The following is a 25445-nucleotide window of genomic DNA, read 5'->3' on the forward strand; positions in this document are numbered from 1 at the left end:
GCAGAGATATGTGCTATTATAACTCATCACATCTACTACAGGTAGCATTAAAACACAATAGGAATGTCAACAAGGATGTTCCTAACCCCCCAAAATAATGCCTATGTATATAATTTATATTTTTGGTTTTTTTGGAGAGTTATATGTTTATGTACTATTTGTTTTTTCACGCTGCACTCAGTCATCACAAAAAATGCATTAAGTAAATCTCAGATAACTGAGAAAAATGAATGATATGTGTCCTTTCTCCCATCGTTGTCCTCTTATAGTCTCCACCCTTGTTTACTGAGCTGCGTGGGGATGATCTGCTCACTCAGAGATATGAGTGTGTATGTACAGACACAGAGGGGGAAAATATAGTTTGCATAAAGCATTTGACCTTGACTTTCATTGTTACTGCCAAAAATCAAAGTAGACCTTGAAAAAAAATCATGAAATCATATCTAGTAATATATCATATGACAGAGAAACTGTATAACACAGCTTTTATTTTTTCACCAAAACAGGCTGATGTCAGCAGGCTGTACTAAAAAACATCATAAAACATCAAAGTTTTAGTATAGCCCTTGCTCTTAAGTGGGAATTAAGCTCTCTGAGTGCTCTTGTTGATACAGTCCACCATGTATTACAGGCTCCTGGTCTAACGTAAAATCTGGCACTCGACAGTGACCAGAGAGGAACGCGGGGAAATCGGGAATGTGACGTCCAGTCCGCAGTTTGCGGCTCTCTCAGCGGTTCTCGGGTTTCAGCTCGGCGCGTGCTCTACGCCTCCTGCTTTGTGTTGTCAGGCAGAGAAAGACGCGCCATTCAGGGTGGCGTGTGTCCTCGTGCACGGTCGCAGAGTCGGCGCGGAGGACTGAATCACATCTAGTTAATTTACTCTCTCCTCTTAAATAGTCGACTAATATTTATAATTTCGTTACCATGTCGGTGGGAGTGGAGTCTGGATTCTCAAGCGAGGAGGTCTTAAACAGCCGCTTCCCTCTCCATCGGGCTTGCAGGGATGGAGACGTCGGTGCCTTGTGCTCCCTCCTTCAGTGCACATCAAACCCGGCCGACCTCACGGTGGAGGACACTTTCTACGGCTGGACGCCCATACATTGGGCTGCTCACTTCGGAAAGGTATCGCTTCTGTCCGCCCGGGTTTTAGTTAATGGATATTTTTTTTTGGCGAAATGTTATCCAGAAGGAGCGTCGTCGCTCTTCGACATCATGAGGCTCGTCTCGGCCATTTCCTGATGTTTCCATTAACTGTTAGCTGATGAGACGAAGAAGCAGCCGTCCCTGAGTGCAGGCAGACAATGGACCGTTGAAGTTAAAGCGATACTTTTTAAAGCTAGTTTTCAATGAATTGTATTAGTATGCGCAAAATTGTAGGTACGTTTTTACCTAGTGTTGAACAAGAACCCTATTAATATTAACTAATGGCTTTAGGCGATAGGTTTAACACGAAATTCTAGCATTACAAGAGCCACAAATGTTAGCTAACGAGCAGTTAGTTAAATTGGATGTAGCCTCGCGGACTGTAGCAGGTTTGCGGCTAAAAAGGGCGGTTATTCAAACTGCTTTCAAGCCAACTCCCGGCGCTAATGACTCATTTTTAATGAAGCGTTTGAGTATAAAAAACACTCGTGGTAAGACTTGTTTAACAAACTGCACATTAGAAAAGAATAGGCCTCACGTTTGTACAGAGACTGGATTCATACCCCGAGGCAAAGCTTTGATAATTGTGCCTCGAAAACCCAGTCAGCCCACATAGGAGCGCTTCATTTTTGCCCTTTTTCGGCTGCTGTAACACACTTGTCTGTACCTGCCCTGTCTCAGAATGCAGGTAATGGGCCTGTCTGACTGTATGTGCATTGCACTTGTGTCTTCACAGCTCGATTGTGTGATGCGTCTGGTTCAGGTGGGCTGTGGTGTGAACGCGGTAACCTCCAGGTTTGCACAGACGCCCACTCACATTGCTGCTTTTGGGGGCCACCCTGAGTGTTTGTTATGGTTGCTTCAAGCTGGTGCAGATATTAACAAACAGGTACGATATCAGACCCACTCTCATCCTTTTTCACAGAGTTTCCTGAAGTGACATGTAGACTGCATTTGTTACAAAGTGGGACAAGAGGAAAACATAATTTAAAACAAAAAAAAAAAAGGGACAATGGTTTTTATGTGAAATGAAAAGGAAGCAGGGGAGGGGGCGAGTGAAAGGAGCGTGAGGGGTTGAGCTCAGATAATCCCATTGAAGAGGATAATTCTAATTTGGGGTCACGGCCCTGGCAGTGTTGCTGCTCACTCCTCCATTTGTCCCACCAATGCCCTCACATTCCATTTTATTTATTTATTTCTTCACCATATTTCCCGAAGCAGCCACTGTCAGACTGTTGAGTGCCTCACTCATCCGTCTTTTCCTCTCCGTGGGATTTCATACACAGACAGGCTCATGCGCTGAGGCTATATTTTATGCTCCACTGCACTACTGAGAGGAATCAGATTAGTGGGGCACAGTGACATAACATATTGTCGTAATCAGGAACCACATTGCTTTGCAACTCCCATTGAATCTGCTTAGCGTCTGTGGAAATAAACACAAGGGAAAGTTCTCAGATTTGCGGACCTTTTCCTCTTGAGTGTGTAGCCTTTTAACTTTCCTGGGATTGGGCAGTAGGAAAGTGTGATATTTGAGTGCAGCCTACGTTGCATTGTGGTTGGAGAAAGCTGCCTCACTCCCCCCCCCCCCTCTCTCTCCTCTTTCCTCTGCTGCACTCTTACTAATGTGCAACTGTAAATGTGTGTGGGCGGCAGTAATGTCTGGGTGAAAAGTTCAGGCTCTGCCCTGCAGCGTTACACCCTTTTATAATATCCAGTATGTGCTTAGGATGCAGTAATATGTGATACATTTGATAAATACTTAATTGGTAATGTCTGTCTGATACATTCTATATATAACTGCGGTCTCTTGTCATCACTCAGGACTATGTGGGCGAGACGCCCATCCACAAGGCTGCTCGCGCGGGCAGCCTGGAGTGTATCAACACTCTCTTGATTCAGGGAGCGAAAGCTGAGTAAGTCCTGTGATCAGTCCTGTGTCATCATTTCTTTTCCTCTGTACTATCCAGCAACTTAGTTACACCTTTACAAGGGATCGCCACCAAACTCACATCAGTACAGTTGTTAAGTCTAAATGTTTTATTCAGTTTCTTCAAAGCTGCAAATATGTGATCTGCAAAATTAACAGTGCAGGTCTTAAACATAAATTTGTAGAAGGTGCAGAATGTAATTACTAAGATTAAAATTTTTGATATTATATTAGCTCCAGCCAAAAGGAATGCTGCTCTAGAAGCGGTTACTTTACTTTAAATCAGTTCAGGTTGTGTCTGTATATAACTTTAAACAAGATTTGAGCAAAGGACTGAATTAGTCATTTAGCTCAACAAAATAAAATCAACTTTGTTTTATTGTTCATGGGTTCATTAAAAATGTACACCAGACAACTGTGTAGACAATTACATCCTTGAAAATGTTTTTAGAAGTTCTAGAGATGCATTTTGTGAAACGGTAATAATATAGCAAAGTTAGCTTGCTTGACATGTTAAACATTAACAGAATTGGTGGCGCTTCCTTGAAAATGTGACACATTTTGTTAATCCTTAAAAATTGTTGTTTTTCATTGCAACAATTCGCATTAAGTTGCTCTCTGTGTGTAACATTATCAGATAAGACATATTCCACAAGTGCCTGCTTGTGTACTTGAATAAGCAGACGTTTATTACCTTTATAGTCTGCTACACTTTATGTGTGTTACAGTAAAAGTTGATTATTAACTCTGCACGGCGTCTTTCATCTAGATGGCTGACTTTTTCAGTCCAGCACGATTATTACACAAACATTAGGGCAACTTAATGTAAAGGTTGATAAACTGTTTAATTAGTAGGCCATGTTGCATGATCTCTGTTAAATCTAGAGTGTGGTTTTCTTTGTTAACATTTGTTTTAAAGATTTGTGTCTTAAATACACAGCTTAACTGGGTGACCAAATGCACATTGCTTTTTTATCTGAATACCTCTTTACTGTCATTGTGGAAAGGCTGTAAGGTGTTGCATTGAATGAAAATGCATTGATTAGGTGGCCGTGTTTGGAAATGCAAAATCTTTTTTTTTTTTTTTAAATTTTTGCAAGATTGTTTTGGCTGCTTTCATGTCCACCTTTTTCAAGGATCATTAAAATTAACAATAATATCTGCATTGAGCAGATAACAGAGTTAGATATAATAGATCTTGCACGATAAATTTAGCTTATTATTTTAGGAGGTAGACATAATCTCCTCTTGTAGTAATGATCAGTCACACCTTTACAGTTGTTTTGCCAACATACCCATTTATAGAAAACATTGTTATCACTGATGTTCGATCTGACACATGAACAAAGAAGTGAGGCAAGACTCACTTTTCCTGTTTGTTAAATTTAGCTTCAAGACCAGCAGGACTTGAAATAACAACAGCTATATCGTTAGATCATAGCTGTTACTTTCCTAAAGGTCATGTGAATAAGCCTAATGAATTAGGCACCCAGTTTACATACTCACAGCTTACCTGTGTTATCCAGCTGTAAAACAAACAAAACAAAAAAAAAAGCCTTGAGTTGCTTCTCACTAAAGTAGGTTACCGGGTTTGTAAGTAGCTTTTTAATGCACAAAGAAATTAAAAGTTGCTGCTTACTTTAGTCTTAGGAGTTTAGATGTTAGACTCAACATGTTTTATTTGTTTTTGTTTTTCAATTATGAAGTCTTGCAGCTTCATTTTCTGCAACATACTGCCTGCCTTTTCTTTGTGATCCCATTAGAGAACAGAAACCCCAAGCTACCAAGGAGTTTATATGTATGTTAATTTTTTTGTAGTCTAATAAATCTTTGTGCACCAAAAGCTCTCTGTAAAGAAGGTAAATCCCACCATGAAGCAGTAAAAGTGAGCTTTAGGTATAACCATGACAATACTGAACATAATCTGAGAGCAGTGCTGACTTTGGGCCTTGTTTCAGTAAAGGAATGCAAACAGTGCTCACACGCCTTTTCAAAAGGTCTTAGAGACACACACACCATGCATAATCTGTTCCGCATAGTTTCACAGAGTGCGTGTCCCAGAGTCATAAAAAACACTCGATGGAAATTAAAAACACTTCATTTTCTCCTTGTATAAACACCCTGGTTGCTACGGTTGCCTTGGCAAATTAAATCCACTGCTTTCATGTAGAGAAGCTCAGCAGTGGTTCACGCAGTGTGCATTTGGTTATCAGCTGATGAGTATTATATTTTTTGATGAAAATGATATGTGATTTTTTTGTTTTGTTTTGTTTTTCTCCCTGCAGATCACAGATATTTAGTTTAGTTTATTATCAAGTTTGTTTGTTTTTCATTTTATTTAACTTATGACTCAGAAATGTAGCGGGGGCGCAGCTGGGGGGAAGACTAAGGCACAGCAGGTGGGACTGGGGCTCATGACAAAATAACAAATTTCAGCATCAAAGGGCTTTCAAACATCTGCTAACAAAATATTCCAATGCTAACAAAGGTTGACAAAGAAAATAGTCTGCTGTCATGTGCAGTAAAGATTTGGTGGCAAGGCAGCAAATGAACCTTGACGTGATAATTATTCAGGCAATCAGTCGTTGGTAGCACTCATGGTGCATTATATCTGATGCATAAGAGAGAAAATATTTTGCTGGGAAAAGATTTTTGTTTATGCAGTTTATACTATAATAATACAACTCTGCAATACATAGTAGTCTACATCATATACTACTATATGAACTAAGTTGTGTTCTTATGCTTTTAGTTTTTATACCCTAATTTTTAGTTGTTTAATTCAAAATATGTGTAATATACAAAGTCTAAAATACTGTGTTGATAATCTTCTAATTTGAATCTGTTAGTCAGGACAAATAGCTCTAAATCCACTCATTTAGAGCTTTGGTAATTTTTTATTATAAATGCTGTTATTGAAGTCAAAGTTTCTGCATTTTCTTTTTGGAAGTTAGCTTGAACATTGAGTCTACTCTTTGAGATCTATTACTTGAACATCCATCTCCATGTCACATTTCTTTCATGTCAGATTAAAGCTCCGTGATAGGCATCTAAACACTTCTTTTGCCCTCCGGTCCACTCACTGCATTATGGGAGCGAAGCTTCAATAACAAGCACGTTTTTACTGTGGAGTGTTTTGTACAGGACCTAAGGCAGTAAAATGGATTTAGTGGATTATGAATGGTTTATTCTTAATGGAAGCTCACATCAACATTACCATGGTTATAAAAGAAAAGCAATGCCTCCAAATATTTTCACAGAAGCCTTTGAGAGTACATTTTTACAGCAAAGCGGCTAAATTATATTTCACGCAAACAGGATGTCCTTGTCACATTGATTATATGAACAGTGAATGAATGAATGAGTTTTATTCAGTCGCTTAAATCTACATTTTTCATTGAGGATTTTCCTCAGTGGGCTGTTCATCTTCTTGGCTTTGTTTTATGCTTGCTTTGTATTACATCCTCTTGAACACACTTGTCATCTGAGATTTCCTTTTCAACGGGGAGAAGTAATTCATAAATGATAAAACTGTAAGCTTTGACTATATGTCAGAGCATTTTGCAGCTTTGACTGTTTCTGCTTATCTTCACATTTTCCATGTGGAAGAAAGAAGAGACACAAGAAGAGTGTGATGTACTCATTTGATTCATTAGAAGGAAGTGCTCTTGAAAGGCTTGAATTATGTATGAAATACTTTCATTCCTTTGGCCGTCACCTACAGATGCTTTTATGCACCTTTCTTTTTTTTTTTTCTTTTTTTTTAAATGAGTGGGAACAACATTAAGTCCACCTAAACCTGAGGTTTGTGTTATTTTACTCAGTGGTGTCATGGTTGGATACAACTTGGGTCCTTCTTGAAGCATGCCTTGACGCTCAGCAGGCATTTTGGCAACACCTCTGTGCAAGCGTTTCTGCTTTAGTCTAAAGGATTGGGTTGACAGTCATAACTTTTACATAATTCCTTACTGGAACATAAAAACGATTAAATAAAACTCTTCAAAACTTTCCCCAGTGTCACAGTTCATCATGGTTTTATTTGTAGCTCTGTCCCGAGTGCTGACAGGATCAACATCTTTGGCTGTTTGCGCCAAGTCACTTGAACGAACGCCATCTTAAATCCTATTATAAATACACTACCAAGAAAAATGATAAGGACATCTATAAAGTACTCGTAGAACCACTCATAAAGTAGATATATGGTAACTAAATAAATCGGACCCAGCTTTATAAATATGAGCTTTACTTTTTGAAATCCAGTATTTAATTAGAATCATAAAACCAATGCTCTGATTTTGCTCTAGAACGCTAAAATAAACTTAGCACTAAAACTATATAGACTTTTTGGGGGGTAGATTTCTAAGAAATTCTTTTTTGTCATGAGCCTCAAACTGTAAAGGTGGTCCAGTAGCAAACTAGCAGCAGGTAGGCCAGTGCTTAGAGGCTGCCGGTGATGAGCGTAGTGCAGGCATGCTTAGAGCAGCTGAGTGAGATGGGTTAGATTTGCATAACATCATGTACTGAACTGTCTAATGCTAACATCATCCTGTTGCAATGGTTATTCACTGTCATTTCACTGTACCAAATATTTTACGTTATACACAGAAATGTTTTCTTTTGTATGTCACAGTATTAACCCTATACAATATCATAGTCTGTTTTGACTTCTAATCTTTGTCACCTTTTCCTTTATGAAAGTGACAATAAGTTTACAAAAAAAGTTTTCTATACTGTTAACAGAAACAGAACCGTACATCTTAATGTTTTGCAGCCATTGAATTGGAAATGACTTGGTTTTTTCAAGTAATCCTAGAAAGGGGGAGAATAGACACTGCTGAGTCTGCCCCGTTCCCTGGGATAGCCGCACTGTTGTGGCATTGAGTGTTCTCACTATCGCTTCCTATCTACACACTGGCAAACTGTTGAGGTATTTCTTGCGGTGATTGGTTTTAATGCTAGGTTTTTTAATAAATCAAAACTAAAGTTTTAGACCTGCATGCTTTGCTTATTATCCATGATTGTTCCTGTATTTAGCCTCTTTTTTTTAATTTTATGATTTGTCTTTATTTTGTGAACTAACCATAGGAGTCCTTTAAATGGACAGGGTTAATCACGTGAGTCCCATGTCAACATGTAGCATGATAATAGGCTGCCTCTGGAAGGTTAGACAATAGTTAGAGAAGATGCATATTGTGTGCTTAGGACCGAAAAGCAAAGCATACCAGGCATTTACAAAGAATTAACGCTTCCTTTTTTAAGTTGTTTTTTTGTTTTTGTTTTTTTGTTGTTGTTTTGTTTTTTTTTTTTCTTTTAAGCTATACACAGCTATCCATTTTGTTGGATTAGTGATTACCATAGATGTCAGGTCTCACTAAAGGAATAATGGTTTAAATAATTAAGGAAATAGAAAAGGGGCATATTGTTTCAGTTATGTGGAGGGCGATGTTCAAGCTGAGATTTGGTTTGGAAACAAGTCAATGCTGGAAATGAAGCCAGAGGGTCAAATAAAGAAATGAGAGAATTAATTTGCAGCAGACTTTATCTGAAAACTTGAAATTTGCACTTATAGTCAGGCATTTAAAATGCCTGGCACTCATGAGTGTCTAATGTTTAGCTTCCTCCTTAAGAGATCCACAACATATACAGACACATAAAAAAAATCACTGCACCTATAACCTCCTCCCTATCTTTGACCAACCCCACAGAAGAGCTGCAGTAATCTGCGAGTGTCTCTGCAATCACTCATTTGACATTGGATATAAGATTTCAAAACGAGGAGCAACTTTAATATCTTAAGTGCTTGAAAAGGGAGAGGAAATCTCATTTGGGGATTGTTGAGGTGCAATTTCACCCTTGTCCAAAAAAAGGCTTAACCACTGAGTTCCTCTAGACAAGAATTAGGGCAAGTACTTGTTGTGCCATTATCATACAATAAGTGGACATTAATGATTAAGATTAGAAGATGTTAGATTTTTATCACAGTAACAGTATGTTATTCTGTGTCTATCTGGTCCACTGTTTACTTAGGGAACTGTTTGTGTTCAAAGAGAGACAAATTTTAACATTAAATTCTTATTTAGTATTATACATGAGAATTTCTATTCCTTAGAGTGAGACTGATCCATCTACCATTTAACATGTAAATGATATTCAGTTAAAGTGTAACCTCTTGGATTAATCCTTTGGAAGCGTTAATTTTGAAGGGGACGGGTAATGTGCAACAAGTTTATTGTGTGATTTTTACTTGTTTGATTTTTTTATTTTATTTTTTTTAAATCTTCAATTCTTTATAAAATGTTTTTTTCACATGCACTAGTTCTTGAAATGTTTATTTCTGCACAACTGTTTAGATAAAAATGCAGAGAACGAGCAGTTTCTACACCTCACGAATGACCAAACAGCAGCTGTGTGCTTTAAATCCTGCCTCTTTGTGTGGAAGTTAATATCACCTGGTTTTTAATTTAACACTATAAACGCAAAGTTCAATGAAACAAAATGTATTCCTAAAATTTCGGTAAATCATTTTAGTCATGCATGAAACGACGTGACGATTGCTTTCAATGTTTTTCCTGTCGTGTTTTTAAAAAAAACAAAAACAAAAAAACAGTCCAGAGTCAGATGTGGGCCAGCGCTCCCAGTTCTTTGACAAAGACTGAGCTGTTTGGTTAGAGAACTCATTTCACAGCATGATGACATTTAGGCCCCGAACAACGGCAGTATTGTTTTTGTAACTGGCTGAAACAGACAAAAGAAATTTCCATCATTAAGCTGCAAGAAATGCTTTGGTTGGTCGATTATTTTCTGTATCCTTCAGCAGAATGATCATATTTTATATTAATAGCACCTTTTTTAAAATATAGTTTTTATTTTATTCCTGTGTAGTTTTTTCTCCTTGCTGTCCACATTTTACCTGCAGGTGAAATTGTTTCCACACTTTAATGCTGTTTGAAAACTGTAAATTTGTGAGGGGGAGGGGACACAGTGCTGTTTGCTCATTCATTACTGCTCCCAGAAAGTTACTTTATCACTGCTGCAACTGGCTATGGTTAACACAGAGTGCACAGACTACTTAGAGTTATTTTATTATGTTTTTTTTTTTTTTTTTTTTTTTTTTTTTTTTTATTCTCTTGCTCATTTTTCTTGAAACAACATGAGGACAAGTTCACTTTAGCTTCACATTCTCAACAAAAGAAGAGTGGTGTTGCTTGGGTGCTGCAGTTCGACCTTGATTTGTTCTCGCCCTAATCGTTCACTCTCTGGAGTTTGTTCTGATGATTGCATCATAGTCTTCACCATCTTCTGATTCTCTGACTCATCTCTGGGGATTTCGTCACTTTGCCAGTCTGTCATTTTCTTTGCTGGCTTTTCCACGTGGACATTGACACAGAGAAGACAACATCACTGCGCTTTTGATGCGGCTTTGCAGAAATCCTTGAATTCTATCGGCGCTGGAGACGTGAGATGACAACCACTTCTCATTCTTCGCAGAATGCTCCTTGATGTAGCCCGTTTGACGCGGTCCACGGATGTGATCTCCTGTGGATGCAGCGGATCATTTCATACATGTTCAAGTGCATGTGCTCAGCTGTCTTAACCATGTCCGTTTGCAGCAGACGTGTTTCCTTAATTATGTGGAAACAAGTGAAATCTTTAAGATGCAGATGATCCCAAAGGGATCAGTCGTCATCTGTCATGAAGATGACGAAGAGGATGTGAGAGAGGGTAGAGCAGCACAGGCTATTTCTATACATCTGTGTTCGTGTGTGTGTGCGAATATTTGCTTAATGAGTGTGCGTGCGTGTGTTTATGTATGTATGTGCGTGTGGGGGTGTGTGTGCCTGCGTGTGCGTGCTTGGGTTTGTCTCATTTTGTTTGTGTTTTATTTGTGTAAATGGAGCATACAGTGAGTGTTTCTAACACTCCCTTTTCTGTTGTGCAGTATGAGGAATGCCAGTGGGCTGACTGCTGCTGACCTGGCCCACGCGCAGGGATTCCGGGAGTGCGCTGAAATACTCTCCAATGCCCAGAACTTCCAACAAAACATGGCTCAGTCTCATAACGGGGTTTTTCTGAATGGCATGAGCCAGAATGGGTGCCACACTTACCCCACCATCCAGGGACGCAGCTTCTTGAATGGTATGCCCAACAGAAAAAGGTCTTTCGAAGGCATGGAAGCAAACCCTGGAAAGAAGGCTAGAACTAACGGTAAGTTACTAAGCTGATCAGGTCTGTTCAGATACTTTTTTTTTTTTTTTCTCTTCTGTTACCTTTTAAAGGAAATTGAAACTTTCAAGACATTATTACCCCTCAGCCATAAAAGGTTGATGGCATAGTGTCATGCACACCAAAGTTTGTGAATGCAATAACTCGAGAACGAGACAGTATAGGATTTTGAAATTGATGCCATCGAGTTCAAATCTCAGTGACCTCGACCTCAAGGTCAAAGGTCAAGATAATCTGAAAACCAAGTGAAGTAGGATTTTGAAATTGATACCATCAGTGTATCTAGGAGATTAAGGGGGTAGGTCTCTGCAGGTATTTACTTTTAAAAAAATATTTTCTGAAGTCTTTCCTCCAAAGGGTCTTGTTAGACTTAATTCACATTTTATGTGAGTCACAGCAATAGTGTGACACAGTGACTCTTTATTGATTATAATTCATTTTCCTGATATTAATTGATAATGTTGAAACACCAAAGGATGTTGGGTACTCAAACTTCTTTTTACACTCAGCTGTTTAATTTATTTCTAGCATGAATGACAACAAAAAATAATTCAGTTTTGGTGAATTGGAGATCAGCAAATTGTCATCTACAAACTATATTCTTCCTTTCATCACATGACCAAGTGTCTGCATGTATTTTTAGGACAAAATCTGGGTTAATTGTATCTTCTAAGCAAATCTTTCTTTAAATGGATGGATGGAAACATGTCCTGGCTCTCAGCTCACTGATTTTTCCACTCGTCTTGGCTCTCAGGTTTTTGTGTGGAACCCAAATTGCTTAACGGGAATGGGCCACTAGATGGAGCTGGAGATGCGCAGATGGAGAGCATGAACATGGAGCTGGCAGCGACTGTAACCTCAGGTGGGCCAGGAAGCTTTGCATTTGGGATGAATGGGGTTGCACCATCACAAGGGCCGGGGCCCATGGATCAGGGGGGACCAGCCAGGTCGAGCCCCACAGCTAAAGAGCTGGAGGTCATCACTGTGGCGTCGATGCAGACCCCCTGTCGCTGCACCAACTCTTATGCCTACTTGTAAAGGGCTTGTGTGTGAAATGGCACACGCTAATGTTCCCATTTGTATGTTTGTTGTACGTTTCCTTTTTGAGTAATGCAGATATCGAAATACATTTGTTTTGATTTGGTGGAGAGCTTCCTTTGAAAGATATTTAGCTGTGTGCGTGCGTGCGTGTGTGTGTTGTATTTTCTACTTTTCCATGTACCTGATTATACTCTTAAGGAGAAAGGCATTAATATGTGTTTGTTATACAGATATGTAGTCAGTGCATACGTCGGATTATACTGACCGTTCTCGTGTAATGCTTACTTTTTATTAGGTTTTAAATAAAAGGATGATTTTGTTTTGCACAATTATACCACGTTGTTTGCATTAAAAGTGCAAATGTTTATATTGGCTTCATAAAAAATATTTAGTCATGTCTTATTATAACGCTTATAAACTTGTGCATTATTGTATAATAAGGAAAACTTCATTTGTCACCTGATGTTGTGAACACCAACCTTCTGCTGCCAACACCAAAAAAAATAGTAATGTTTGAGTTTGTTTTTCTCCCAGTTTAATAAATCAGTAAATATTGTTGATTTAAAATAATATTTAATAGGTGACATTTATTTGAAATTGGTACCTAAGCACTTTTTAAAACATACATAAAGAAAGTCTCTGGAAATTTCGCATTTTATATTGAAGAATGACTTTATGCCAAAGCATATCTGAACATGAATGTAGCTTTTAAAATTTACATAATTCACTGTGCAGCTTTCTTGGAGTTTCTAGATGCCCTTTAGTAACATTTACTGGTCCATAAGAGTAGAATTTGTTAACCCCTCTTTTTCACCTTTGTCAATGATTGGTCTGAAATATGATGAATGTTTACTGTGTGTGTGTGTGTGTGTGTTGGCGAACTTTTAAGGTAACTAGCAGCAAGGCTTGCATTTGCGTGTGTTACAGAAGAATACCCAGTGTGTTTTTTAAATTAATATCAGGCCATATTGCAATCGGTTGTTATGTACAAACAGTCCTGCTGAAAAAAAGTTTGCATGGTTTTTTACACTTTGCAAAAAGCCTTATTTGTTAAGCTGCGTTAAGTAATCCAAACGGTAACTTAATGTATGCTGTGTTCAAATTTTATAGACGCTGGGGGGATTCTTTCTGTATTTTGTAGTACTATTTCATGTTGAACATGGTTTTTGTTTTACGTGGCAGAAGGTTTGAGTGTGTAGTCTTTGAATCTGGGGCATCAAATGTTTTGAGTACTGAGCAGATTTAGCTTTGTACTTGACTGCTTGACATCATTAAATGTGTATAAAGTTTATAAATGTGGCCTTTGTTTTCTTGGTGTATCCTTGTGCTCTTTTTTTTTTTTTTTTTTTTTTTTTTTTCTCCTGTCTCACAACATCTGTGTTTATTTATTTATTTTTAAAAATGCTTACATTTTTCAGATGATTGCAAATACAGTGCCTTTGACATTTTTTACAATTCTGCTTGTGATGTTGGGTCGTGGAGCTTAAAAGACTTGTGATTTTTCTTGTGAAATGACACAGAACTAGGTCATGGTGGTACAACGCAAATTGTATGTCAGAATTACTACAGATCAGGACGTGACCTATTTTAAAACAAGGTCTCAGGTCAAAACTTTTGAGATTGCATAAACCCGTGGAGTCTATTTCGCAATTTATTGATCTCTTTTTTTTTTTTTTTTTTTTTTTTTTAAATCCAAAGAGTTGGATACCACTTGATGTGTGTTGAAAGCTGGCCATGTAATAGACATTATTTTTACATGGCTGCTTACAGAATTGTAGTAAAAAGAATTTTAAATAGTTGTGCAAAACAAAATCGCCCCCTGCCTCGTTTGTTCTCTATTAGAGTCAGGAACACGATCAAAAAAATTTGTTTGCCCTTTTGACTATTTGTTTCATTTACAGTGGCAGGTGAAAGACACTGTGAGGACTTTTTCTCAAATGGCCCAACAGCAGAAATCCTCCTTGACCACCACATCCACAGCGGCTCACCTGAGATCATTAGCACTGGAGGCAGTCAGGTGGAGCACCTGAAGTCTGTGAAAGCGGAGCAGTTCTATGACCACACCCTCTTCAGCACCATGCTTCTTTACCATGGATCCTAAAATACAAAAGTGATCTTCCTGACACCTCTTCCTTTTTGCCTGAAACTCATCTAAGCCTAAACAAGCATTCATTCGCCTTAAAGCCACAGAGTGGTCACGATCATTGAATTTCTTTGTTATTAACAGCAGAGCCATTGTTCTGGATGGGTCTGAAACTGCATTAATAAAGCAGCGTAAAAAGTGGATTTTTGTGTTGTTAAAGACAAAAGTTAATGTTTAGTTCTTGTTGTGATTTATGCTACAAATAGCAGTTTTCTTTGAATACACTAAAGTAAGCATTTGAGATGAACCACTGCCAGTGCTGAAATTTTGTTTGTCTCAATATGTTAAAAAATGGAAACACATAAGATGTAATTCATTAAAAAAAGGTTTTCCAAAGTTTGATTTTTCTCCGTACATCTTGTTCTGCTTCCTGCCATAGATGGCTTATGAAATAATGTGTGTAGAGAATCATGGTATCCTACTTTCTTTTTCTATCCATTAGATATATACATTAAAAGTTATTGGTGTGCTCGCTTAATACAGAAAACTGCTTTAAAAGTTGCACTCTCACGTGCTGGCACAGCTGTCATAGGGCCGACCTTCATCATAGCTGCTCAGCACAAACTTCCCGTCATCGAGGCTACGTCACCGTGGCCACGCCCCGCGCCACCCGTAACTCGAATGGGGTGGGAGTTGATTCCAATCAAATAAAATATTGTATTAGATAAATCTATCGTGTTGAAAGGAAGTACCGCGTTTTTATAGAAACTACTTATGCTAACAACACAAAATGTCTACTGACATTTTCATGCTAGAAATTTCAGGTTTGCTTAGTAATAAATCGCAGATGTCCCCCCCCCCCTTCCTTCTTGATGTGGTATCGTCCTGTGTAAATCTATGTATGCAAACCAGAGCGTCATATTAGCTTTATAGGACGACGGAAGAGTCGGGCTCCCATCTGTAAGGTTTCTGTAACGTTCTCAAATTACATTAACTATAATATAGGCAAATAAGCTCCTGTCAACTATTTTGCCTTGTCTGTACGTATTCTTCAAGTTAAGCTATGTCAACCCCGGCCAGAAGAAGACTTATGAGAGATTTTAAACGGTGAGTTGGTGTACAGGAATTATGCCGACATCGTTAGCCGTTTTGTCAGCTTGTGCTAGCCCGACATAGCTAATCGCTGTTTTTTTTAGGATATAGTCAATTTTAGGAGTTTCCTATGTAAAAACAACCACAAGGCAACCGCTATAGATTATCGTATGCTTCTGCGAATGTGAATCATTTATGTGAAGTATTTTTTTTTTCAAAGCGCTTCGTCTTTCCGTGACGCTAACGGATCTAGCTAATGCTAGCAGGTTGGTTTACTAAGGCTTCTGTCAACGTACAGCTCGTAGCTGACTCTTTAAACCTTTTAGCTTTGAATATGCGTGAGAAATGGCCGGACGGACATTTTTCATGGTTTAAACATTTTTTCAACGCATTCAACCCCAGTACTCCACGAATGTATTCCTTCCGTTTATCTTATATTTCCGCTTCATAGTTGCGTTGTTGACCAGCACAAACGGTTCGACATCCCCACGGTCTTAAACTTACAAAAGTTTGAGTTAATGGGGCAAATAATGACGCCAAGAAGCGAAACAGAATAAAGTTAGATTGTTATGTAAATTTCCGAGTAGAAATCAATATGTCAAAGGTGAGAAACAACAGTAAAACAAAGCGAATGCCAGGCCGTGTATTGGCCTTCAGGTCCCTTTATAACCGTAATGTAACACTGCCCACGGAAAATGTTTTGGGTTTTTTTTTCTTTGTAAGCGATCCTAACTGTTTATCGTAGTGAGTTACTGGACCTCTTCGGGGTCCTTAAACGTGTTTTGAGCTCACTGTAGCCTCTGGTCTTTTGATTATGTCATATTTGAAATATCAGGATTCAGGAATGTGAGCAGGTATTTCCAGGTGTTTGGGAGGAATATGGTTTGGTGTAGCCCAAACCTATTACTGATATGGCTTTTTAATTTTTTTCTTTTATTCATGTTTAGTTTCATCTTCAGTGAATTTTGCGGTTTTCTGGGTATTTTGTATTTTCATTGTGTTTTGTATTTTTATCTTTATGTGGAGGGGCCAAGATTTAAGTTCCGAATAAACACAACACTTTGTGAAGGCAGGTGACTCAGTTATGTGGAGATAAGTGCCAATAAATGGGTAGTGATTGAGCATCTCACAGCAGAACAATTATATAATGTTTCTGAGGCTTCATTGCAAGTTAGGTAGTTATGGTAATTTTAAATTTTAACAGCTAACTTTGAGCAGGCACAATATAAGCATCGTTGTCGCTCATGATGTAACTAATTCTGTATTTAGTAAATAACAGTTCCTACCGTTTATCATTAATGGCACTGACACATTGTGTTAGGAAAAGGAAACCATGGCAACAGCTGTGTTTCCAAGTATGGTATGTTTGTTTGACCTTATAAATGTGGGTGTGGTTAGACAATGAAAGGAGACATTTGATTGTGAAATACACCTTTCTGTGGACTCAGTGGAGAAATACAGTCTCTGGTCATTACCTTTGAGGCCTTGAAACTTTGCTTCAGTGTATTTATTTACTTAACCTTTTGGGTATGCAGTCTACAAGAGGATCCTCCAGCTGGTGTCAGTGGTGCCCCTTCTGAAAACAACATCATGGTGTGGAATGCAGTCATTTTTGGGTAAGAAATTAATTTGGTTCTGAAGTGTAGATCTTATTTTTGTGTCTGAACAAATGACAAAATATCGCTTTTCTCTAAATTCGCAGCCCTGAAGGAACTCCCTTTGAGGATGGTAAGTACCCCACTGTATATGGAGATAGATAAAGTTAAATGTAGTAACTTAATCAAAAATCTCACTGAATAGAATTAATTGAAAGAGACTCCTCAAGTCACATCTCCACAGTGTCCTCAGTTGGTCCAAAATCTCATATGTGTTCCTTTGTTTCAGGTACATTTAAACTCATCGTAGAATTCACAGAAGAATATCCCAACAAACCCCCTACAGTGCGATTTGTGTCAAAGATGTTTCATCCAAATGGTAAGAACATGATCACCTGCTGCCTCGTTATAGTGTTATTTGTGGCCTGTTAATAATTGTTTTTTCTCTACAGTCTACGCGGATGGCAGTATATGTTTAGACATCCTACAGAATCGTTGGAGCCCCACTTATGATGTGTCTTCTATTCTAACATCTATCCAGGTAAGAAGTGTCAATATTTAACAATAAAAGAAAAGATTTCATTATTATGGCATATTATTGTTAATTTGATTATGGAAACATTAAGTGCATTTCCAAATCATTGTGGCAATATTCCATCCATCCATCCATCCATCTTCATCCGCTTTGTCCGGGGCCGAGTCGCGGGGGCAGCAGCCTAAGCAAAGAGGCCCAGACCTCCCTCTCCCCAGCCACCTCCTCCAGCTTATCCGGGGGAATACCAAGGCGTTCCCAGGCCAGCCGAGAGATATAATCTCTCCAGCGTGTCCTGGGTCTGCCCCGGGGCCTCCTCCCGGTGGGACATGCCTGGAACACCTCACCCAGGAGGCGCCCAGGGGGCATCCTTGTCAGATGCCCGAACCACCTCAGCTGGCTCCTTTCGATGTGGAGCAGCAGCTGCTCTACTCTGAGCCCCTCCCGGATGGCCGAACTTCTCACCCTATCTCTAAGGGAGAGGCCAGCCACCCTTCGGAGGAAGCTCATTTCTGCCGCTTGTATCCGCGATCTCGTTCTTTCGGTTACTACCCACAGCTCGTGGCCATAGGTGAGGGTAGGGATGTAGATCGACCGGTAAATTGAGAGCTTCGCTTTTACACTCAGCTCCCTCTTCACCACGACGGACCGGTGGAGCGTCCGCATTACTGCAGCTGCAGCCCCAATCCGTCTGTCGATGTCCGGCTCCCTTCTCCCATCACTCGCGAACAAGACCCCGAGATACTTGAACTCCTCCACTTGGGGCAGGAACTCATCCCCGACCCGGAGTGGGCACTCCACCCTTTTCCGGCTGAGAACCATGGCCTCAGATTTGGAGGTGCTGATCCTCATTCCCGCTGCTTCACACTCGGCTGCGAACCGTTCCAGTGCGAGCTGGAGGCCCTCACCCGATGAAGCCAACAGAACCACATCATCTGCAAAAATCAGAGATGAGATTCTGAGGCCACCAAAGCGAAAGCCCTCCGCCACTTGGCTGCGCCTAGAAATCCTGTCCATAAAAATTATGAACAGAACCGGAGACAAAGGGCAGCCCTGGCGGAGCCCATCACCCACCGGGAACGAGTCCGACTTATTGCCGGCAATGCGAACCAAGCTCTTGCAACGGTTGTATAGGGATCGAATGGCCCGTAGCAATGGGCCAGACACCCCATATTCCCGCAACACCTCCCACAGGACACCCCGAGGGACACGGTCGAATGCCTTCTCCAAGTCCACAAAACACATGTAGACTGGTTGGGCAAACTCCCATGCACCCTCAAGTATCCTGGAGAGGATAAAGAGCTGGTCCAGTGTTCCGCGACCAGGACGAAAACCGCATTGTTCCTCCTGTATCCGAGGTTCGACTAACGGACGAACTCTCCTTTCCAGCACCCTGGCATAGACTTTCCCAGGGAGGCTGAGGAGTGTGATCCCCCTGTAGTTGGAACACACCCTCCGGTCCCCTTTCTTAAAGATGGGGACCACCACCCCGGTCTGCCAGTCCACAGGTACTGCCCCTGATCTCCACGCAACATTGCAGAGGCGTGTCAACCAGGACAGCCCTACAACGTCCAGAGCCTTCAGGAACTTGGGGCGGACCTCATCAACACCAGGGGCTCTGCCACCAAGGAGTTGTTTAACTGCCTCAGTGACCTCGCCCCCGGAAATTGGCGGGTCATTCCCCTCATCCCCAGACTCTGCTTCCTCCTCGGAAGACGTGTTAGTGGGATTAAGGAGGTCCTCGAAGTATTCCTTCCACCGCCTGACAATTTTCTCAGTCGACGTCAGCAGCGCTCCGCCAGCACTATACACAGTGCAGGTAGAGCACCGCTTTCCCCTCCTGAGACGTCTGACGGTTTGCCAGAATCTCTTCGAGGCAGTCCAAAAGTCTTTTTCCATGGCCTCTCCGAACTCACCCGAGTTTTTGCTTCAGCCACTGCCCGAGCCGCATTCCGCTTGGCCTGTCGATACCTGTCGGCTGCCTCCGGAGTCCCACAGGCTAACCAAGCCCGATAGGACTCCTTCTTCAGCCTGGTGGCTCCCTTCACCTCTGGTGTCCACCATTTGGTTCGGGGATTACCACCACGGCAGGCACCAACCACCTTGCGGCCGCAGCTCAATGCAGCAGCTTCGGCAATGGAGACGCTGAACATGGTCCATTCGGACTCAATGTCCCCAGTCTCCCTCGGAATGCTGTTGAAGCTCTGCCGGAGGTGTGCGTTGAAGATCTCGCGGACTGGGGCCTCTGCTAGACGTTCCCAGCACACCCTCACTACGCATTTAGGTGCACCAGGTCTGTCCAGCGTCTTCCCCCGCCACCTGATCCAACTCACCACCAGGTGGTGATCAGTTGACAGCTCAGCCCCTCTCTTTACCCGAGTGTCCAGAACATATGGTCGCAGGTCTGCGATATTATAATATATAATAGAAATAATATGTATATATTTCTCTGAGAAACGAAAAGCTGCTACTGCAAATTCAGGCTCATCCACTGAGACTAAGTTTAATGTCAGTGTGTAGGACTGCAGCTGACCACCCACTGATTGAATAATCTCCACTCATATCATGTGAACTAAACAAATGTCCCAAAGTGTAAGCTTAAACATATCGGTAACATCTGAGAATTTCTGAATATTATTTTCTTATATAGCAACTCATTTATAATGTAGTGTTGATTCATTAAGTGCTGTTAATACATGAAAATAATCAATATACAAATGATAGATTTAAATTTATGATTAAATTCAAAAGATTAGAGATTTTAGTTTGTAAAAGTACAGTGGCAAACTGGAAAATTCTCAGTATTGTGCAATAACATTGAGTAGATGAATAAGTTGATTCAGGTTTGTTGTTTTCCATTTAAATATTCTTGCCTTCTGTATTAATCTTCTCTCCCCCTGCAGTCCCTGCTTGATGAGCCAAACCCCAACAGTCCGGCCAACAGCCAGGCAGCTCAGCTGTACCAGGAGAACAAACGGGAATATGAGAAACGCGTCTCTGCCATCGTAGAACAAAGCTGGAGAGACAGTTGACCTGATACTTGTGATTGCTTCTCTCCGTCCATTGTTAAGCTGTGTGTGCTGCAAGTTTTAGTGGAATAACTCTTAATTTTTTGACCCTCCCCTCTTTTAATTTTAAGCTTTTATGCACTTTACCCTCAACTTTCCATCATAAAACATCTTGTTCCTGCCCAACAAAGAGGGCCTTTTTTTTTTTTTCTATTCTCGCCCCCTTTTTAAGTTCATCAGGGGAAATGTGCTGAATCTTGCCTTGATGTAATATCATTATGGACTTGAGGGCCATTACTTAAAATCCTGGTGTGTTCCAACTTGCTCTAATAACTCCATGATTAATTGTTTTGTGTCTCAAGAGGGTACATCGTTAAGTCATGGGTCCTTTTCTGTTGTGAGCCTGATTTGTTGTCAGTTTATTTTCATAAGGCAGTTGGATACTGAGCAGCCTGATTATCACAGACTACAACTAAATCACCTTTACACCATGTCCTTTGCTGTGTTGTGAACTGTTACATGCATGACGGAGTGTATTCACTTTCCCGTTCACTTGTGTATATAAGAAACCTGCAACTGAAATTATGTACAGATTTTGCACTGGTTGTCCCCCATGTCACCTTTTCCAGTACTTGTAAATAATAAAAAAAAAAAAGGCAAAGTCATCCCTGTATGGACATGCATTTTCTTTCAAGTTGTTAGTGCACAAGTTATTTTACTTTCCAAGGTTTGAGCATAAATGCTCGTAGCAACAACGGCCACTTGCGTAGGGTACGTCGTAGGCTCTACGGAGATTCGTAGTCAGTCTAAATCAGGCCTTGTCTGGGAAAGTGGATCACAGTAAAGCTAAAGTTCTCATAAGATCTGTTTCTAGAGATGGTGATGCCAGAAAATCCACTATATATGGTCTTATTTTGAGATCTTTGTTGAAACAGCAAAATAAAATTATATATTCAATATAAGTTAAAATGCACTCTCAACTGACAGTTCTTTATGCAATACTGGAGAATCATTAGCTTTTACCTAAAACTCATTAAATACATTTTAAACATCTCATTTTATCATAAAAGTAGCATCCATGTTGCTCTTGTACAATGTTCTAGTGAAATGCAGTAAGCCGCAATTCAGTTGTAATTACAGATCAATGATTACAGAAAATGATGCATCTGAAATCATCACACAGTGAACTTTGAGTGTTGACTATAAAGTAGTGTTGAAGAACACAGAATTCATGTTTCTACTTTGTTTTTTATTTGAGTTTATATAGTTAAGCTTGTGATGTTGCATGCAAGATGAACACAAAGAGGGATGATGTGCAGGACAGCTTGTTACAAACATGCACATGGTTGTGTACTGTACTACAGCTACTGTTTGTAAACAACCAGGAGATGGCATTCTCGTTTCTCAGGTACACAGCTGTTACAAAAATAACTATTTACAACACCCCTCTCTTCGTGGATTTTTTTTTTTTTTTTTTTAGCAAACTGTTAACTGGAAATGAAGGCTAATATAGATAAAATTAAATTTTTCACACAGGAATGTTCATGGGGCCAGGTGAGCTACCTGTTGTAGGCTCTCTCCTTCTTAGCCCTTTCTAAGGCCTTGTCCATGGTCTTCTCGTTTTCGCCTCTACACTTCGGGCAGTACCACTTGCCTTTAGGCTTATGATGGAGCCCGACGCAGGAGAAATGAAACCACTCAATGGGACATTCGTCATTATCGCAGCCAATCATCTCGCCGTAAGACACCTGTTCGCACAGGCAATATGTTGGCTCATCCGGATCGATGGGCAGGTCTGGAGGAGACACTTCTCTCTCTGATTTTCCTTTTGACCTTTTCTTTTTCTTGGAAGATGTTTTGGCCTTCTTTTCCCGAGACACCCCCACTCCCACTTCCTCAGCATGATCCAGACCCCCGTAGCTTTCCCGATTTTCTCCATTTTTCTGACGTCGTGAGCGTTTCCCTCCCGCCTTTTCTCCACCACCTGAAGATGATGTGACCTCATCACGCTTCTTGTCGTGGTGACTGGGTTTGCCCACAGTAACTGTAGCTGATGTTGAGGACATCAAAGACGATGCAGTGGTTGTCATGGAGGTGGCCGGAGGAATGTGACTTTCTGGGATTTCTTGAGAGGAAAGGAGTAGTTCTGAATGCCAGTCTATTTGTCGCGTTCGGTTCTCAACCAGCTCCACCTGGAAAAAAGAAAGAACATTCATGTTTTGTTTTTTATTTTTTCCAAGTTCACCTAATTTATTTGACAATGTAGACTAAACCATCACACTTAAATAATCCTGAATACAAATCTATGTGAGAAACCCCAAACTACATCAGTATCTGCCATGTCTGTGCCCCGACAGAGCCAATCAACAGCTGAACCTGAAAACACATGAGCCATGTTGCTTGAACTTGCACGAATAAAAGCTTTTTAAAGGACTCTCATTAATCATCGTGAAGCCTAAATCCTTTTTGGTTTATGTTTTTGTGAAGAGACAATCTGTAGCTCCCTTGGATGCACTGTACGTTTTAAAAAGCCAACTCTGATTAAGATTTGTTGAACATAAATTTTGCCTTCTTTGCTGAATTAACTAGAAAGAAGTTCATGCTTTCAGCAGTTTAGGCTTAGCTGACGTCTAGGGGCTTATAAATGTTACTATAAACAGGTTTACACAGGGTAAACCTGTGTTTGTAGAGGGAGGGATGCGTGCCAGATGGACTAAAAGGATTTTAGCAGCTCTGTATCTGTCCTTCCCTGCATGTCATTCCCTCTGTACCCCATTTCCTGTTTATCGCTACTGTGCTATCCATATAAAGGCAAGAGCCTGAAAATAGTTTAAAAATATATATATATAAATGTGAATGTTCATAGAGAAATTATTATCAAAGCTATCCACTTTAATTATGTATCACAAAAGGAACACAACCCAACTGAACTTTGACATACCAAACATGCCAAACAGGAAGGTCAAACATAGTGTTGTGTTTCTGGTAACTGCCTAGCTTGTATCTACAATAGAGTTATTTAATGTTTACTGCTGGAGTCTTGTAAATGTTTAGATTTTTTTTTTCTTTCTTTCTACAACAGATTTCCAAAAAATGTAAACATAAAGCTCATTCAGTCCTGATACAAAAGATCCATAAAACCCATTAATCAGGGTAAGCGTTCTTGTCACAGAAGAAGAGTAACGTAGATTCATCAATACACACATTAAGACCCAAAAGCTACTTTTTTGTCCAGTTTTTCTTCCACGTACCATTTGACCAGCAATCTGGATCTTTTCATCTCCAAGCTCCTGACTGCGAATTAGCGCCCTCTGAATAGACAACTGAAGCTTGCGCCTCTGAAGGGAGTCAGATTCACGGCGATACCGGTCATAAGCATCATCAAGCTCCTTCAGAACATCTGACCAAAAAAAAAAAAAAAAAGATAAGAACAGAACAGAAATACACCCCATGTTCAATAGTATACTTGTTGTTAGTCTTTTTTTTAACCCTCATTAAAACAGACGGAGCAGCAGCATGACTACAGGTTGAAAAGTAAGAAAAATGAATCATTGCAATCTTTTGTATTACTTTGGATTTCTTTCAGACAGTTGACATTATGTCAGGCAAAGTTAACACTCAAGCATTACTACTACATTACAGTTTTCATCATCATCATCATCATCATTTATTTATTTATATAGCACTTTAAAAACACACCTGGTAGACCAAAGTGCTGTACACTACTAATATGCACAAAATAATAAAACCAAACATAGCAATAAAGTTAAAAAACAATAAAAATGTCAGTTACTCACAGAGTTAAAAGCCAGGGAATAAAAATAGGTTTTTAATAAAGACTTAAAAACTGGCACTGATGCAGCCTGTCTAATATGGAGAGGAAGGTTATTCCAAAGCATCGGCGCGGCAACAGAGAACGCTCAGTCTCCTCTAAGTTTCAGCCGTGACTTTGGGACCGAAAGCAGCAACTGCTCAGCTGACCGAAGGGAACGAGTGGGGACGTGGGGCTTCAACAAGTCAGACAAATAAACAGGTGCCAGACCATTTAGAGATTTAAAAGCCAATAAAAGGACTTTAAAACGGATCCTGAATTCAATTGGAAGCCAGTGTAAAGAGGCCAAAATCGGAGTGATGTGATCAAATTTTCTTCTGCCAGTTAAAAATCGTGCCGCAGCATTTTGCACTAATTGCAAGCGTGACAAAGTGCCCTGCCCAACCCCTGTTAAAAGAGAATTACAATAATCTAAACGTGAGGTAATAAAGGCATGAATAACGCTTTCCAAGTCACGCTTGGAAAGAAAGGGCTTAACCTTTGATAAACGTCTGAGGTGATAAAATGCTGATTTTACCACCCCGTTTACATGGTCATCAAAGGTGAGTGCAGAATCAATTTTAACTCCGAGATTTGTGATCGAACTCTTTAGTTGGGAAGTCAAAGCTGCAAGATCAACATCCAGAGTATGAGAAGAACGATTTGGGCCAAATAAAATTGCTTCTGTCTTCCGATCATTAAAATTTAAAAAGTTTTTTGCCATCCATGCTTTGACATCAGTAAGGCAGTCAAGCAGAGGTCCAGTTGGGAGACTATCAGAATGACTAAAAGGTAAGTAGAGCTGGCAGTCATCTGCGTATAGATGGAATGGCACTTTATACTTTCGGAAAATCGCGCCAAGAGGCAAGAGGTACAATGAAAACAATAACGGCCCAAGAATAGATCCCTGTGGCACACCCCAAAGCAGAGGGGCCACAGAGGATGAAGCCGACCCCAACTTAACACAAAATGTCCTATTTAAAAGAT

At 40.1% G+C, this 25445-nt stretch overlaps 3 protein-coding genes across 7 annotated transcripts in view; 2 read left to right on the forward strand and 1 right to left on the reverse strand.

The window, feature by feature from the left end:
• The first annotated feature begins 778 nt into the window (after positions 1-778).
• On the forward strand, positions 779-14816 carry ankrd10b (ankyrin repeat domain 10b). Its single transcript, XM_085248661.1, has 6 exons — positions 779-1122; positions 1880-2032; positions 2968-3059; positions 11013-11278; positions 12051-12158; positions 14239-14816. The coding sequence occupies exons 1-6, from the start codon at positions 925-927 to the stop codon at positions 14436-14438; spliced, it is 1017 nt and encodes a 338-aa protein (XP_085104787.1). The 5' UTR covers positions 779-924; the 3' UTR covers positions 14439-14816.
• Positions 14817-15295: 479 nt separating this feature from the next.
• On the forward strand, positions 15296-22209 carry ube2al (ubiquitin conjugating enzyme E2 A, like). 2 transcript variants are annotated; one of them, XM_085250516.1, is made up of 7 exons: positions 15296-15380; positions 15477-15527; positions 17048-17128; positions 17215-17240; positions 17397-17486; positions 17560-17648; positions 20543-22209. In XM_085250516.1, exons 2-7 carry the CDS (start codon positions 15484-15486, stop codon positions 20669-20671), a joined length of 459 nt encoding a protein of 152 aa, XP_085106642.1. In that variant the 5' UTR covers positions 15296-15380; positions 15477-15483; the 3' UTR covers positions 20672-22209. The 2 variants fall into 2 exon arrangements, with proteins under 2 accessions (XP_085106642.1, XP_085106641.1); XM_085250515.1 differs by having other exon boundaries at positions 15330-15527.
• ing1 (inhibitor of growth family, member 1) overlaps positions 22207-25445 on the reverse strand; it is a 29586-nt gene continuing 26347 nt past the window's right edge. For all 4 annotated transcript variants that reach the window (XM_085250510.1, XM_085250511.1, XM_085250512.1 and 1 more), the window contains 2 exons: positions 23899-24047; positions 22207-22839 (listed from right to left, as the gene is read on the reverse strand). In XM_085250510.1, coding sequence (XP_085106636.1) covers positions 22207-22839; positions 23899-24047 — 782 coding nt within the window. The remainder of the gene's footprint in view (positions 22840-23898; positions 24048-25445) is intronic.

The sequence above is a fragment of the Mchenga conophoros genome, linkage group LG16, assembly GCF_057382185.1.
Source record: "Mchenga conophoros isolate Kocher_MC1m ecotype Shallow Benthic linkage group LG16, M_conophoros_male_GT1.1, whole genome shotgun sequence".
Lineage (NCBI taxonomy): Eukaryota > Metazoa > Chordata > Actinopteri > Cichliformes > Cichlidae > Mchenga > Mchenga conophoros.

Bases quoted from the DNA above. Each gene is read 5' to 3' on its own strand.
- ankrd10b (XM_085248661.1), top strand. From the start codon at position 925: ATGTCGGTGGGAGTGGAGTCTGGATTCTCAAGCGAGGAGGTCTTAAAC. The intron at 1,123-1,879 runs GTATCGCTTCTG...GTGTCTTCACAG, and splicing joins GGGCTGCTCACTTCGGAAAG to CTCGATTGTGTGATGCGTCT. The intron at 2,033-2,967 runs GTACGATATCAG...GTCATCACTCAG, and splicing joins GTGCAGATATTAACAAACAG to GACTATGTGGGCGAGACGCC.
- ube2al (XM_085250516.1), top strand. From the start codon at position 15,484: ATGTCAACCCCGGCCAGAAGAAGACTTATGAGAGATTTTAAACG. The intron at 17,129-17,214 runs GTAAGAAATTAA...CTAAATTCGCAG, and splicing joins TGGAATGCAGTCATTTTTGG to CCCTGAAGGAACTCCCTTTG. The intron at 17,487-17,559 runs GTAAGAACATGA...TTTTCTCTACAG, and splicing joins AAAGATGTTTCATCCAAATG to TCTACGCGGATGGCAGTATA.